The 17,789-nt window shown below is 34.4% G+C and overlaps 1 protein-coding gene across 1 annotated transcript in view; it reads left to right on the plus strand.

Moving 5' to 3' along the window:
• Positions 1 to 17,789, plus strand: part of Il1rapl2 (interleukin 1 receptor accessory protein-like 2) — a 1,160,877-nt gene that overhangs the window by 1,100,326 nt on the left and 42,762 nt on the right. The window contains exon 7 of the mRNA XM_005412011.2: positions 4,981 to 5,110. Coding sequence (XP_005412068.1) covers positions 4,981 to 5,110 — 130 coding nt within the window. The remainder of the gene's footprint in view (positions 1 to 4,980; positions 5,111 to 17,789) is intronic.

Here is a 17,789-nt window from a genome sequence, read left to right on the forward strand (position 1 = left end):
AAAAAACAAACAAACAAAAAGAAAAAATGGAACTTTAAACATGTACCAAACATGCATGTGAACTTTAAATTCACATATGTCAAATGTGGAACAAACTTATAAGGTAAGAAATTAACAGAAAAATTGGTTTCAAACCACTAAAACTTGTAGGTCCTTGACCGTGGCAACCTTAGGACTACTTGGAGAGAATTCCTCTACCACCCTCAGCACCCAGAAATCACACAGGGAAAAAAATCCCAGCTATAGATGAAAACAGAGTAATGAGATTAGAAACCTCAATAGATAATTAATCATCATAAAGGTGTTTCCTGAGACAAAAATGGGAAAAATTGCATCTCAAAAATAAAGCTAATAGGATAATTTTAAAGAGATGTTTGAAAATTTGAAGTTGTATGAAGAGAACAAAGAGGGGAGAAAAATTGACTGGCAAAAAAGATATTGATCATTGCCTATGGCCTTTATACAATTTGTAACCCATTGAGGAGCAAGGATAGTTTGGAGATTAAATTGTTACTTTTGAGAAGTTCTCAGAAAATCTTTACAGAAGAAAAGATTATGATGTGTTCAAATTAAAATAAATTTAATGTTTTTACCCTTAAGTGTGTTTCTTTCCCATCAGATAATTCAGTCTCAGGTTCTTTCAAAGTTCATCTAACAGTAATCCTATGGATTTGAAATGCAAAACAGAATCTGTTACTTAATTCATCAAAAGAAGCATTCATATAAATAAAGAAGAGTGAAGTTCTCAGATTCATCTCATGTTTTATTTTGATCCTTCTACTTCATGTCAGCGAAAATATTGAACAATAACGTATCAAAACGACACTGGATTTTTGTCTGAAAACTTAGGTTCCACAAAAATAAATGAAAATGTTCTGAGCAAATATTGAGCACTTATAATAAATGCATTATATTTTATTACTACTTGTAAATTATGTGGTGCATATCCTTTGTATCAAAAATTTTTAGTAAACTTATATATGTTATATGTATATTATTTCTATAAAACAATTTATTATATACCAGTACATCACTGATGTCTTTGTTGTTTAGAAATTGTGGAAGTTATAAAATGTGGCTATTACACTTCTCCAACTCCTCCTTTCTTCAACCTCTCAGGAGAACTCTATCATTTGTACTGAGGATTTTTTTTGTTTTGTTTTGTTTTGTTTTGTTTTTGTTTTTTTTCCGGTACCGGCAATCAAACTCAGGACTCTGCACTTGCCAGGCAGGTGCTGTGCCTCTGAGCTAAATCCCCAGCCCCTCCTTCTCCTTTCTTAATGGCATCTAAATTAACACCCACAAGTACACAGAGAGATACCCAAATTCTACGACCGCTGTTACCGACCACTGTTACCATTACAACTGCCACTGTATTTTGATATTATTGCCTTGTAATCTGGTTTTGAAAAGTTTGGAATCTAACACCCAAGAAAACTTGATGGAACATAGGCACCACTGATTTCTTTTCTGAAAATGTCAATATTTTGAGTTTATCTGTTTGAAAATAAATATCCAGCATATTTATGGCTGCAACAATTTAACCTTGCTAACATTTCCAGATTTTTAAGGTTTTAGTACATATTCTCACAGTGTAGATTCTCAGAGAGCTCTCCAAAAAAAGAAATTGCTAAAGCAATGGAAAGTCCACCCACTGTATGTGTGCTACTTTCCAGCAAGCCTCACTTATCAGACCTAATGCACCAACTCACAAAGTTCTTTCAATTTTGGCAGCTTTTAACCTGCTTAGATGTGAATGTAAATTGGTCTTCTCTACTAAGAAGGCATAGAGTAACAGAATGACTTTGAAGTTGTCTGGAGGCAAAATAATACAGCAGCTAACAGAGGCTAAAAGAAGACAGGATTTTGCACAAAGGCCATATTTTAGAAAAGCAGGGAGAGATTCTGTTTCAAATTGTTTTTGCAATCAATGCAGAGATCTTTCTTATGCATTTTGGAAGAGAAGATGCCTGCTCACTAGCACACACTGGATATCACTGTCTGACACAGGAGCTGATTGCTTGGGATTATCTTTAGAGTACTGCATATGATGGTTGGATGGTTCTCTGGTTTGGACGTTGACAAAAAGCTTCAGGATATTTAGTTAGCATGCATACAAACTAAACTGCTGAAATAGCTGTCTCTTGTGTTTATTTAACAAGAACCTATCTGATGAGATAGTGAAAACATTCCTCTCAGGAGAAATCCTTACAATAGTGAGTACCTTGTATGCAGTGCCAAGAAAAGGGAAGACGTATCATCTTTGATGCATCACCTTAAGAAGGCCTCATTTTGTACATTGATGTAATGACTTTCTCCATTGCAATCGAAGCAGGCCTTAGCACCTAGACGCTAGAAATCACTGAAAGGTTCTTCATGTGATATAATCTCTGGACATAGCCAAAGGAATAACAATTAAAATGTATATGTATAAATCATTTTGAGACTGGGATATCTTATCATGATATTTTACGGCAGTCTGAATTCTTTATTCCATGAAATTGAAGGGCAGGAAGGTAAAAAAGAAAATCCATGAGTTTAGGTTTAGAGACCTCTGGGCCAGCTAGGGTGAATCACACATACTCTACAATATGGGAAAAAATTTACAAAATGTTGGTAAGAGGGTATTGTCCCATAGCTGCTTCTGAATAAAAACTGGACACGAGACTGACCGTCAAAATTAGCAATAATCTATATCAGTGTCTACACATTTATGCCTTATGTTCAACTTATACTTGACTGAACAAACTTCACAAAGAAATCAATAGTATAGTAAATTTCAGGGAGGCTTTTGTGTTCGCCAAGCATTTTTGCATACCTTATCTTTTCTGAGGCTCCCTGTTATTATTACCCTCCTCATTACATATACAAAGAAGCAGTTAACATAAAGTTAGGTTATCTGTCCAGAGAGAGTCTGTTTTTCCATGATAAAGTGAAAACTGAGTTCCAGTTTTCCTGGCACTTACTCTAGTACACTTTCCACAATACAAGACTATGTTACTTGTATACAACTGTATGTGAAGCGCATACTCAAAGCAACAATGAAGAACCTTATTTCAGATTTGTGTCAGGTATAAAGGACAGACTCTTGACATCAAAGGATTTGGCAATATGAAATGATTGAAAGATCAAGGAGATGCTATCTTGCTAAAAGATAGAGTTTATTCTAATAAAGCTAGTAATTGGCAATGAATCTATCACCCAGCAGCCTTGCATCTATGAGAGTTTCTTAATCTCTGTTCTATCTTAATATAAACCCTAACTCCTACAAATGCTGTTCTATAAAATGATCCCAAAAGAAAGCTATCTGACAGTTCTAGTGATAAAAGAAATTTGGTTTTAGAAAGCGATGGTTCTTTGCCCATGGAAAATTTGGATCAGTTTAAATATGGAGTGGAACTTTGTCCATACCTCTGAATGATGTTGTGAACTTATCTAGTACGTGCTTCACGAGGAAAAATATTCTGAAATTTGCTTTATCTAGTACCCAAACAAAAGCAAAAATGAATTTTATGGAGACAATTGTATTCCATAGTGTTATTTACGAGTAACAGTTTTCTATATCCACATTTCTGAATTGTGCTCTCTCCACCATTCTTCCCTTACCGATCTAATTGGGAAAAAGAAAATAAATTAATATCAGCAAAAATACAGTTGCTTATATAGTTAATGATAACTTTATAATGAAAACAAAATTTTTTACTATAAAAAGATATATAATAAAAAGATATATAATAGAAAGATATATAATAAAAAGTGCCAAAATATTGCCTAGAATTATTTTATCACAGTGAGTGAAACAAAGAATATAAATATATTGTAAGACTGAACATTTCCTGCACTTATTTCTCGTAGATAATTTTTGATTAAAACATTTTCTTTTGGTTTGTATATTAGGGTGCTCCAGAGGGACAAAATCAACTAGGTGATAGATTAGAGATAAAGAGATAGGGATAGAGATGTAGAAGATTTATTACAGGAACTGAGTTCTTTTTTTTTTTTTTTTTTCCTGTACCGGGAATCAAACTCAGGATGTCGTGCTTGCCAGGCAGGCGCTATGCCGCTGAGCTAAATCCCCAGCCCCTATATTACAGGAATTACGTCATAAGTTTATGAAGGCTGAGAAGTCCAAATACGAAGTTATAAGCTGGAGAGCCAAAGAAGTGAAATGAGTCCTAAAACCTCAGAACCAAGGAAGATGGCAATGTTTCTCTCAATCCAAAACCAAGCCCCACAACCCCAAGGCATTGCTGGTGCAAGTGCCCTAGTCCAGTGGCCAAAGAACATGGTGTTCTGATGTCCAGTGGAGGGAAAAGAACTGTGTCTCAACTTTAGCAGGGAGAATGTAAATGTTTCTTCCTCATCTTTTTGTTCTACCCTTCCATCCCAGCAGATTAGATGGTGCCCACTCAGTCCACGGTCTTAAATCTATTTCTTCTGAAAACACACTCAGAGATATACCCAGAAATAATGTACCAGCTGTCTTCATATTTCTTAATCCATTCAAGTCAAAACCTCTACTTAATCATCACCATTTGCATTGTTCAGTTTTTCTTAAAATAATGATCAAAATAAGCAAATTTTCCTTGCTCAATCTTAATGGTAGATAGTCTACTATATCTAGTCACACATCAAGAATTAACTTATACTTTTGATTAATGTTAGCTTCAAAAGTGAGTCCAAGTAAGCAGTACTTAATCTTCTCAAAAAATAGAAATAATAGATTATTTCATGTTAATTCCTGTAAGGAAGGCAGTAAAAGTAAACAGTTCTAAAAAGTGAGTGGTAGTATATATTTTGCCATTTTATAATGGCTTGGATTTTATAATTTCCATGAAGTTTTGACTGTTATTTAAAAATGTTTCATGCTTAATGATGATTGGAAAAAGAGTTCAAATATGGGGCACCTCTGAGTTTCCTTTAGATATGAAATGTCCCATCCATGTCATTTGATCAATTCTTTTTTTCTCTCATGCTCAGGTAAGCCTCTGAACATTCCTTGCAAAGCATTTTTTGGATTCAGTGGAGAGTCTGGGCCAATGATCTACTGGATGAAAGGGGAAAAGTTCATTGAAGAACTGGCAGGTCACATTCGAGAAGGTGAAATAAGGTATTGAACTTCATTTGTTTATTTTTATTTGCTATCTTTGTAATTAAGCAGGGGCCTCCTTAGTCTCCTGGGCAAATGTATATTTTCTGCCCTGGCAGCAGACTACTTTTATCTGTCACAAGTTTTAACTGTGGAGGCAGTAACAAATTGATACTCTGCCAAAATAACTGTTGATTCTGGTTGAATAGTGTTTAATTTTCACACCATCCACTGCTTATCTTGCAAGTGACTGATTCTCCAGTTTAGCATCTTTCTGGTCCTCTTCTCACTTTCCTGCTACACAGATCTCATTCAATATGGTGTATCAATATCAGTTCATTTCAATTTAGTTGTAAAAATTCTTTCCTTTTTGTACCAAAAAGGAAAGGTGACCCTTTCTACCTCACTCAATCTGCATGATTTCCCTTGGATTTCAGAAATGGTGATGTACAGTGTATGTTGCTATTTTGACAGAAATTGGGATATCCCTGCCCACTAAGAATTGTGTAATACAAATAAATCTGACATTTCAGCACAATTCATGTTAATGGTCTTTCTCTCCATTTTCTTATTGAACATATAACAGTGTAAATGAACAAGCATATTTTCTAATATTTATTACAATTAAATATGACTTCTACACATGGCAATCTTTCTCCACATGTCTACCCAGTAACTGTAATTGAGGAGTTCATAACTTTGAGAATCCATGGGCTCTGAGAGTCTGTATAAATACTGAGAAGGAATTTGACATCACTAGCCATCAGAGAAATAAAAATCAAAGTCATATGATGCCACTTCATACGTACTAGGCTATAAAATGAGTTTATAAAAAGTTTGTGAGAGGATGTGACAAATTTGAAAATTTTGTGCAGTACTACCAGAAAAGTAGAACAGTCCAAAGCAATTTAATTAAGTCCAGCAAGTTCTCAAATGGTTAAATACAGAATTACCATATAGTGTACTAGTGAACTGCTAAATACATTACTAAGAAAAATAAAAATATATAGTCACATAAAAATTGTACATGAATGTTCATAGCAGTATGTGTTTTAATAGGCAAAAGTTGGAAACAAACTAAACATCTATTACTTGATGTATGAATAAATAAATGTCATATATTCATAGACTAGGATAGTGTTTTCCATAAATATGTTTAAAATATGGATATACACTGCAACAAGGACGAATTTTGAAAAAAACTATTCGCAGTAAAAAAAAAGCCAGTATAAAATGTACACGTGTTATATGATTTAATTCATGAAAACTATTCAGAATAGGAAAATTTATATATAGAGAAAATAGGTCAGCAGTTGCTTAAGGATGATGGGAAAGGATGGGGTGGTAGAGTGTGATAGCTAGAGTATATGTGTGGTAAAATAGAACAACATAGAATGCTAATTTTGGAGTGTACTATTCAATGGCATTAATTATATTCACAAGGTTGTGTGTGCACCTCCATTTTCTAATTGCAAAACATTTTCATCATCAAAAAGAAAAGTTCTATACCCATTAAATAGTCTGTGACTCCTTTTTGAGATATTAAAATGTTATAAAATCAACCATGGATATTGTTGCACATATTGGTGAATATTCTAAAAAAATTGTTGAATTATACACTTGAATAGATGGATAGTGTGATATGCAAGGTTTACCTTCAAAAAGCTGTTTTTAGAATACTTCTAATTGGGCTGGGGATTTCGCTCAGCGGCAAAAGCGCCTGCCTGGCAAGCGCAAGGTCGTGAGTTCGGTTCCCGGTACCGGAGAAAAACCAAAAAAATAAAAATAAAATACTTCTAATTATATGCCGCAGAATACATTTTCAGAAAAAAATGCTTAAGTATTTGTTCTCATTTGAACTTTAGTTTCCTAATTTGTAACATTTTGTTAAGTAATTTCAAGTTGATTTATTTTAAATTATTGCAACTGAATTTCTTTAAATCATTTTAGAAGAAACAAGTTTAGGGTTATTATAAACATATCTACTTGTAAAAGACCTTAAGAGTCACTTCTCACTTCTTTTTTTTGTTGTTGTTACTGGGAATCGAACTCAGGACCTTGCGCTTGCCAGGCAGGGGTATATGCCACTAAGATATATCCCCGGCCCATTTCTTCTTTCCATGAAAGATAATGGTCCCAAATATACTGAAAGATGGAATAGGTAGCACTCTGAAAGACATAGGTATAGGCAAAGACTTTATGAACAAAACCCCTTTGCACAGAAACTATCACAAGGAATCAACAGCTGTGATCTCATCTTATTAAAATGTTTTCCACAGCAAAAGACATCAGCAGAGTGAAAAAACAAACTACACAGTGGGAAAAAAATTATGCCAGCTGTTCTTCAGATAAAGGACTAATACCTAGAACATATAAAGAACTGAAAAGAAAATCAGAGACTCCAAAAGCAAAGACCCAATTCAAAAAGGGGCATCAGAGATATATAGACATTTCTCAGATGAAGTACAAATGGCAAATAAATATATGAAAAAATGTTCAACATCACTGGTCATTCAAGAATCGCAAAATAAAAAAAAGGAAAAGAAAAAATGACTGGGGATATAGCTCAGGGGCACAAGTGCCTGCCTGGCAAGCACAAGGTCCCGAGTTCAATTCCTGGTACCAAAAAAAGAAAAGAATTGCAAATTAAAACAACACTTAGATTGTACCTCACTCCAGAAAAAATAGCTATTACCAGGAAAACAACTAATAACAAATGTTGGTAGGGGTGTGGGGAAAAAGTAACACTTCTCTACTGTTGGTGGAAGTACAGACTTGGGCAACGAATGTGCAAATCAGTGTGGAGATTCCTCAAGAAATTAAAATGAGAGGTCCCATTTCACAGCTATCCCCCTTCTGGGTATTTTCCCAGCAGAATTAAAAGCATCAAAACCACAGCAATATATTTTTACTCAGGTTTATAGTGGTACGGTTTGTAATAGCTAAATCTTGGAAGCAACCCAAATGCCCATCAACCAGTGATTGGATAAAAAAGATGTGTCTTTTAAATATATAATGGAGTATTACTCAGTCATAAAGAAAGATAAAATTGAGACATTTATAGATATATAGATGGACCTGAAAACCACAATCATAAGTGAAATAAATTGCACACATATGTAAATATCACATTATCTCTCTGGTGTGAGAAAGTGAAAATGCAAATAAGAACATAAATGTGCAATAGATATTGTCAAATAGGAAGAAATTATTCGAAAGGAAAAGGGAAATACGGAGGGGGAAGGAAAAGGAAAGAAGAGAAAGAAAAATGAGAAAAGAAATATAAAATGGAAACCAAGTTTTGTGAATGGAGGGGGGAGGGTTTTGAAAAGAGGGGGTGGGAATGGGCAAAAGGAACAAATGCAACTGGTAGGTACACTGCTACATAGGTAATAGTAGAATTTTCTCTCCTAAAAAAATAAAGGCTATATTTCATCAAGGATAGTGATTATATGAACCAAAGACGACTATATTCTTTTTCTTGCACAAGATCAAGTACATTTTTAAAAATACCAGCTTTATTGGAATAAAATTGACATATAACAAAGGACACAGAATTTAAAGTACACAATCTATACAGACTGAGTGATATATGTATATCCCTGAGAGCTTGTTGCCATAATAAAATATCACCCTCACATTTCTTGAAGCCCCCATGAAATCCTTCCCGTTGCACTAATTTTCCTATCATTATAAATCAATCTGCATTTTCTTGAGTTTCATGTAACAAAGTCAGAGAAGAGGTACATACTCATTTTGACTAAAATTTTTCACTTAACAAAATTATTTTTTGATTTAGCCTTCTGATTATGTGTATCAATATTAATTCCTTTTTTTGATAAGTACTGTTACAGGGATGTTACAATAGTTCAGTTATCCACTCACCTGTTTTTGAACATTTGAGGTGTGTCCAGTGTGTGATCATTACCAACAGAACTGCTAGGAATATTCATTTACATGTCCTTCTCTGTACATATATTTCCCTTATTCTTAGTTAAATAACTGGACATGGAGGGTTTGAATTAAGTAGTAAATGTATACTTAAACTTTTTAGCTCATTTTAGCTAAATAACTTTTATTTTCAGTGTGACTTATGACACTCATTTTTGGGCTATTCAGTAATACATAGATTTAAAATGGCACATAGTATTTGTGCATATTTACGTGTATACTATGGTAATTCAATGCATATATGAAATGTGTGATGATCAAACAGGGGTAACTACCCTTTCTATTTCCTCAAACACATTTCATTTCTAGGTGTTGGAAACTTTTGGACTCTTCTAGAAAGCAAATTTTAGTTTTAAAAAACAAGCTTAATTTTAGACTATCTTGACTTATAGAAAATTGAAAAATATTATAAAATGTTTCTATATACTGTACACCTAGTTTCTTCTATTACCAATATTTTAGATTACTATGTTACACTTGTTACAACCAATGGATTAAATTGAATTATTATTACTAGCTAAATAATTTTAAAAAGTGATTTCCTTATTTTTGCCCTACTGTCCTTTCTTTCTCTAATATTATTTAACCTTTCAAAGAATGTATCTTACTATACTCCAAAGTGGTTTTACTATTTTTGGAATAAGGCCCTACTGGCTGCCACTTTCTAACGGTAAATGGTTAAATCTAGGAAGGCAAAACATATAAATATTAAACAACTAAGCCGAGAATAAACTGCTACACTAGGTGCCAAATGAGTCAACCAGTTAGTAAATGTAATAAAAGTCAAACTTTCAAGATTTGAAAAATGCAGTTGTTTATTTGATTTTATGACATCTTGTTTTTCCACTCTGCCCAACACCCCATTCTCTGTGAAAAATAATATGGTGCATAATATAATGGCAGTGGAAGAAAGCTACAGAGAATTTATTTTGAAAATTTTACAAAACCCACTAGCTAACTAGAGACATCTTCAAAAAGTGCAAAGAGGCAGGAATTCCCAGCCAATATAAACACATAGTCAGCCGTTACATAATATTAATTGTGTGATCTGTAATTTCTTTTCAGCTTGTGGAGGGTTCCAGCATTCTTGCACTCTATAATCATTTATGCTACATGGGAGTTAATTAGTACTAGACCTTGTCTTCTATCCTCCAAAGCCAATGTCCTTGAAACAAGCATGTAAGACTTTTATACGACATTGTAGATTGTGACAAATCAGGAAGTTTAATTAAAAAGTTGCTAATTGTCATATTACTAGCTCCAGGAGAAAATCTACATTCTCCAGCTTATTCATATTCTCTAAAGGAACAACTCTGAAAACAATATACTGGGTTGTTTATTGAGGAGATTCCTCACCAAAGCATTTTTATGAACAAAACCTACTCTGGATGATGGCACTCCCTCAAGATCATAATTCTCCAGGTTACTATGACAAAATGCTTTGTACCAAATAATTTAAAAACAATGGAAACATGTTACATTTCTGGAGGCTGGGAGGTCCTTAGTCAAGGAGCTAGCAGATTTGATGTCCAGTGAGGATCTGTTTCTCATAGATGGAAACTTCTGATTATCTTCACATAGCAGAGGGTAAAAGAGCTCATTTCAACTTCCTTTATGAAGGCACAAATCACATGCATGAGAATAAGGCATCCATGATTTAATCAATTCCCAAAGGCCTCACCTCTTAATTCACACTGAATATTTGATTCCGACATCAAGTTAAGGGAAACACAAACATTCAGACTATAGAAAGGCTATTGTACTGGAGTCATATTTTAACTGAAGAGAGCCCCTTGTGTTGTGCATACATATCAATGATGCACTGCCTAAAAGTTGTACTAATTAGTAGAAGTTGAGACAGGTAAGTGAGGGTGGGGATGAAAAGTTAGTGGTTGGATTTGATCAGTGCATGTTGAATGTATGTATAGAGATATCAATGAGTCCTATTAATATGTACAATTAATATGTATTAATAAAAATTTAAGAGTGCATTTCTGAGTAGATAAAAAGGTAGGGATGTACATAAATGGTTCTCAGGCAGTTGACTTATGCAGCAGTTGCCCAAATACACTGGATCTAAGAGGAGGACTGACCTCACTGCCTGGTTTCTCAATTTCCTGAGCTTGATCCTACAAGTATATGTTGCAACTTTTAATCTCCTAATGTTGCCCCAGGGGAATACAGGGCTTTAACATATCACCCAAGAAAAAGCTTTGATATTTACTGAGATTTGGATGTTATAAGGTCATACAAACTTCAAAAAGTACAAACTATGTAGCAGACGACTTGTAGCTTGACTAACATATGAGATCAAATCTTAGTCAGGGTTTTAGAGTCCTTAAATTTGTCTGCTCTCTGTGTCACTTTGACCACTGAGGCCACTGACATCTCTCAATTTGGAAATCACTGGCAAAACACCCAACTCCGGGGATACATTTCGCCCCTTACCATCTTTTAAGCCAAGGCTGAAATGGCCCTACTATAGTACTGATGTGGCTAAGAGGCTGAGATCCAAGAAAACCTGAACTCAAATGGAATATTCATTCCTAAGCACTACCATGTTCCATGCAGCTGCGTCAGAATTCAGACTCCAGAAGATGTAATTTGAAGAGACAGGATGGGAGTCTCGTGTGTGCTATTGCATGAGCCGCAACTTTGCATTTTTGGTTCTTTCTCTGTAATTTTATAATCATTGCAACAAATTTCTTTATGCCCATTTCACCATGTCTACACAGATAAGCAAACAATTGTGTGGAGGAGAACAGTGGGAGCCATCATTATGAGAGGATATTCTGACTTCTCCGCCTCCCTTAATGCTTGATGAAATATGCTAGCAAATAGGGATCAGAGAGTTCATGAGATGAGACTTTGAGGATGAGCACTCTAGAAAGGCCACTGCAGTTTCACTCCTCTATACAGCTTCCATTTATCACCTTGGATAAATCAATGAAAGGAGCCTGTATGGTCATCAATGTACAAAGAAATAAAGAAAATGTGATATATAAGTGTAACAGAATATTACTCGGCTATAAAGAAGGACAAATTGGAAGCATTGATAAGAAAACAGATGCACCTGGAAAATACAATATTTAGTGAAATAAATCAGAAGTATAAATTTAAATCAAGCATGGTATCTCTCATTGAATAAACAAAGTACAAATAAAGAGCAAACTAAAAGATAGATACAAGGAAACAGGGAGATAGCTCTTTGCAGATCTGAAGGTGTCCAGGAGACCAAGGGTAGGGGGAGGGGGAAAGATGGAGAAATAAAAAGAGACACGATGTGCCATGTTACAGGTACCAAATACCCACAATGAATATAAACATTATATGTCATAAACATAAATGAAAAAATAATAATAGCAATAAGAATGAAAATGGGGAGAGGGGGTTTAGAGATGGAGTGTGATAGGTGGGTGGGCAGGAGAAGGGGATGGATGAAAGAATTGCACTGTGTTAGGTACAAGCATCTACCTTGCAAGTTGAATGTCAGCTTTATGCACTGTTAACATGTACTAATAAAAAATAATTTACAAGATGAATGAGAATGGAAAAAGAATGAAAATTTGCTAGTTGAGTTTCACATTTCACAATATCTGCAAAATTGAACATTTAACAAGAAATAACACACTTTAAGTTTGCCTGTAGGTTTGATAATTTTATCTGATTATAGAAAGAGACTGTATAAATTTTAAGACATTGTTTTGTCCTAATGGAGTTTAATTCTCAGTAATAAGTTTCACATTACAAAAATACCCCTATAAATATCTAATGTTTTCTTTCTTAGGGACACTGTAAAAGTTTACCATGTCTTTTATAATTATTGACGTGAAAATGTATTTATTTTATTTTAATATATGCCTTTTTTTTTTTTTCTGGTACAGGGAATTGAACTCACCACCTTGAGCTTGCCAGGCAGGGGCTGTGCCTCTGAACTAAATCTCCAGCCCCTATTTTAATATATTTCAGAAAACCTTCTTTTTTTTTTCTTTTTTTATTTTAACATGCAGATAATTTCATGTATATTCAGTCTCTGAGAAGCTGTGAAGTGATTATAGGTTTTGTTTTCAGTTTTGATTTCTTCACTCTTGCTTTCACCACTTTCTTTCCTTCTGTTAAATCCCTTAACCTTAACATACTGTACTTAAACAAAGGAAATGCTCTAACAAAGAAAGAAATGTGACATAAGTATGCATGAAATTATTTTGTTCTTGAAATGAGGGGAGTCTATCTAAAGACCCAAACTAACCCATTAATAGCCTATCCTTTCTAAAAGCAATATGGAGCTGTGAATATGTAGTTTAAACCTCATAGTACAGTCACAAATCACTTCATGAAGGGAACACATTTTGAAAAGTGTGCTGTTAGGTGATTTCAATATTGTACAGAGATCTGAGTAAATAGTATTAGCTTTATTTTACAGATAATGAAATTGTGGTTTGGAGACTTGAGGACGAGCTATCCCTGAATAATTTAAAGTTCCTGAATGCTAGATTGAGTTCATCAAAACACAGTTAGTAAGAGTCCTCAGTTGTTCAGAACGCTTTGTATTGCTCCACATTTCAGCTGCAGAATCAAAAAATGCCTGGAACTGAAAGAGTGAAAGTCAGTATTGTGTGAGAATAAGCAGCACTGCCATTAATCAGGCTAGGAGGACAGACAAATAAAGCCAGCTGCATAGTTAACATAAAACACTGTTTCTCTGAGGGTCATGTAGCAGTTGTAAAATGCCAGAAAGATCCCTCCTCCCTTGAGTGATCACTGTTCTCCCACCCCTAATACATAGACCTTCTTTACTATTGACATTTATTACTGAGGATACCTATTGGCTAATTCACCCTCACCTCAGAGCAATCTATATTCTAGATATCTCCCCTTCTCCAGATCTGATGTCAGAAACTCTTGCCAATCCAGAATTTACCACTGCTTCCCACGACCACCCTGAACATCTTCCTGTTGAAACCTAAATGTTACAAAAAAATTCTTCCTTTTTCTCAATCATAGTTTCTGAAGTGCTTCTTCATCAATACATTGAGTCAACAATTCTGAGTTTTGTCAAAGTAGTGACTTGTTGCAGGTCTTTGACTAATAAGGACTTAGTAAGAGACAAAGGCAAATGAATGGTATTGAAGAGAGAATCTATTCATTATTTCTGGGTGATGATTACTCATAATTCACAATAAAGACCCAGAGACTCTGCATGATAAAGAAACTCATTTTAGTTCAGGGGACAACTTACAATGAAGAGAAATTTGATTTAGACATTTTATAATTACTTTTATCAATTAAGAACCAACAGAACTTTCTCCTTAAATCTCAAGTGAGCAGAAAATTTAATTATCCAGAATCCTCAACCCTGAAAAGTTCCATTAACCAAGATTTCACTAATATTTAACATCATCTGTGTTCTTTATCTAAATGCAATGTTATCATTCCCTTCTGTGGCACTTGTTTTAGATTTTGACCTCTGGGAGAGAAAGTAGCAGCTATATACAAAGATTAGTACAGTGCATATTAGAGCATAATGTTGCTTACTAATAAATACAGATGGGTCCCAATTTACAATGGTTCATGTTAGGATTTATCCACAGAACAATGGTGTGAAATGATATGCATTCAACAGAAACTAATTTGAATTTTTTAATATGTGCATTTTCCCATATTAGTGGGAAGTGATATTATACTCTTGTTATTATATACAGCAGTACAGAGTCCGAGATCCCAGTAAGCTGAATGCTCACAAGAAAAACAGCACCTACTCTATAGTGCGTTGCGTTGCGAAGTTAGTGTTAAGTAGGTCAGCTAGATTCATTGTGTTTTTAAATTACAATATGTTCACGTATGATGGATTTATTGGGAGGAAACCCCATTAAAGCCAAGGAGATTCTGTACTTTCTGATTATGATATCAACAGTGGTGGCAGTAATAGAGTTAGTGGTATGGGTAAGTACTGAAGCATATGGACTGTGGGCTCTCTGGTGGTAATTAGGGTCTTAATAAATTATTAAAAGTACAGCTTCTACTGGAACAAGCTAGAAAGTAGTTTGGAATTTTTCTGCTAAAAAATTATGCTCGTTTCCCAGTATTCATGAAGGATTCCTCTAAGACCCCATGCAGAAATCAAAATTCATAGATTCTCAAGTCCTTTATATAAAATTCCATAGTTATTTGCATAAAACCTGTGAATATCTCCTGTATGTATACTTTATTTTTATTTAATTATTTTAGTTAATATATAACAACATACATATTAATGGAACAAAGTGCTATTTTATTAATATACAATGATGAGGTTTCTACACATGTGCACATTGTATAGCATTTCAATTGTATTAAATATTTCCTCATCTAACATTTCTTTTTTTTTTTTTTTTTTTTTCTCTGGTACAGGGAACCGAACTCATGACCTTGCACTTACCAGGCAGGCGCTTTGCCACTGAACTAAATAAACCCCCAGCCCTCATCTAACATTTCTTTATAGAACTTTTAAAAATCCTTTCTTGTAGCTTTTTAAAATGTATAGTACATTGTTGCTGCAGTCACCTTATTGTGCAAAAGCACGCAAGAGTTGCTTGTTCCCATATAACTATAATTTAAATCCCACTGAATAATCCCTCCCCAATCCCTCCTCAACCTTAAATACCCTGGCCTGTGGTAACCCCAATTCAACTGTCATTTTCTGTGAGATCTACTATTTTAAATTCCACATGGGTGATATCAAGAAGTACCTGGATTTCCATATACTTTGAATCAACACTAGATTATTTATAATAACTAATACAATGCAAATGTCATATAAACAGTTGTTTCCCTGAATTTTTTTACAGCATAATAACAAGAAAAAGTCTGTAGAATTTTAATGCATACATTGTTTTGGCTGACTATTTTCAACCCACAGTTAGCTGAATCCATGGACATGGAACTTGTTGATGCAGAAAACTCACCGTATTTCCTTTCATCCTCCTTTCAGTGCCGTAATAAAATCTTATTACAAGAAGTCAATAATGAAGGAATAATGCAAAGAAGTTTAAGACAATATTGATTTTATTAATTTGTCCCAGCTTACAGAAATGCTAGCACATAAAACTTTTCAAAAGTCTGTTTATTGACCTTCTATCATATTAAGTTGCACTAATATAGTGTCTTTCTAGAATTATACACACATACTGTATTTCAATTTTTAAATAAGATTTATGTTCACAGTACATGTAAGTGAAATGTATATATATCTTTGCTACCATCCCCTGCCCCAGGCAGCCTCCTTCACTACCAAGAGTGACAATTATGGCGGTACCTTTATTATAATCAATGAACCTTCCTTGATACATCATTGTCAGCTGAAGTCCATAGTTTATAATTATAGTTCTTACCTGATGTTATTCATTCTATGAGTTTTGACCAATACAACATTGCAACAGGGGCTGGGGATTTAGCTCAGCGGCAAAAGCGCCTGCCTGGCAAACGCAAGGTCGTGAGTTCGGTTCCCGGTACCGGAGAAAAACCAAAAAAAAACAAAACAAAACAAAAAAAAAACATTGCAACAGCAGGCAGAAACACCAGGATTTGGAGGCAGGTTTATTTATGTCAATGGACACTGATCAGAATCATTCCCAGAATATCAGGCCCTGATCTCAGGCGGTCTAGGCTTATATGGGCTAAAAAAGCAGGAAGCACAGAGGCAGAATGGCTTGTCAATTGGGGATTGGTTTATACAATGTGCACCATAGTGGCCAGCTATACATCACAATGAGCAGCCATTTCTAAGAGGCAGGAGCAACTGAAATTGGAACAAGATGTACTACCTGGGCAAGTAACAAATTGAAGTGTACAGGCTGGGAGGGGCATTTTCTGCTACGACATGAAATGTTATTTACAATGATGGTAACATATTGAATAGTTTATCTGACTGGAAAATCTATACCCTACCTATTCATCTCTCCCTTCCCTAACGATGCTGCAAATCCTGATCATTTTACTATATCCAAAATTTTCAAATAGCTGGCATCATACAATATGTAGTTTTTAAAAGTGGCCTCCTTTGCTTAGTAATATTTATTTAGGGTTCTTTTGTATGTTTTGATAGTACAATCCTTTTTTTAAAAAAATCATATACTTACTATGATTTTATTGAGTTTGAGTGATGCTCCCAGCACTGTACTAATAGCTGATAATTCAAAGCTAAAGGCTCAATCACACCGTAAAATTTACTTCGAAAAAAATCATGTTCTGAAAAGACAAAGGAGAATGAGTTACTATTTATTAGGGAAAATTAAATGGTAGTTTTTTTTTAAGTTTGCAAAAAATGAGATCTTACACTTTATTTTTGTTTGTTTTTATTTTAAAGAGAGTAGTAAATGAGAAACAAACAAGCAAACAAATAGAAAAGTAGCAGCATACCAGTATCACGAACATAAACAAATCAAAGCAAGAACATTCAAAGTGATACAGGGTCTCAACACAAAATAATATGAATCAACAGTGGTTATTACATTACATATCCCTATCGCGGCCTAGTTACTACTTGGATGGAGGAGATCTTACACTTTTTTTTTGTTTTGTTTTGTTTTTCTCCAGTACCGGGAACCGAACTCATGACCTTGCACTTGCTAGGCAGAGGCTTTTGCCGCTGAGCTAAATCCCCAGCCCCGACTTTAAATGTTCTTGTTTTGGTTCGTTTATGTTTGTCATACTGGTATGCTGTTATTGTTCTTTATTCTTTTTCATTTACTGCTCTCTTTAAAATAAAATT

Source organism: Chinchilla lanigera, unplaced genomic scaffold, assembly GCF_000276665.1.
Source record: "Chinchilla lanigera isolate Chin_1 unplaced genomic scaffold, ChiLan1.0 scaffold00147, whole genome shotgun sequence".
Taxonomy (NCBI): Eukaryota; Metazoa; Chordata; class Mammalia; order Rodentia; family Chinchillidae; genus Chinchilla; species Chinchilla lanigera.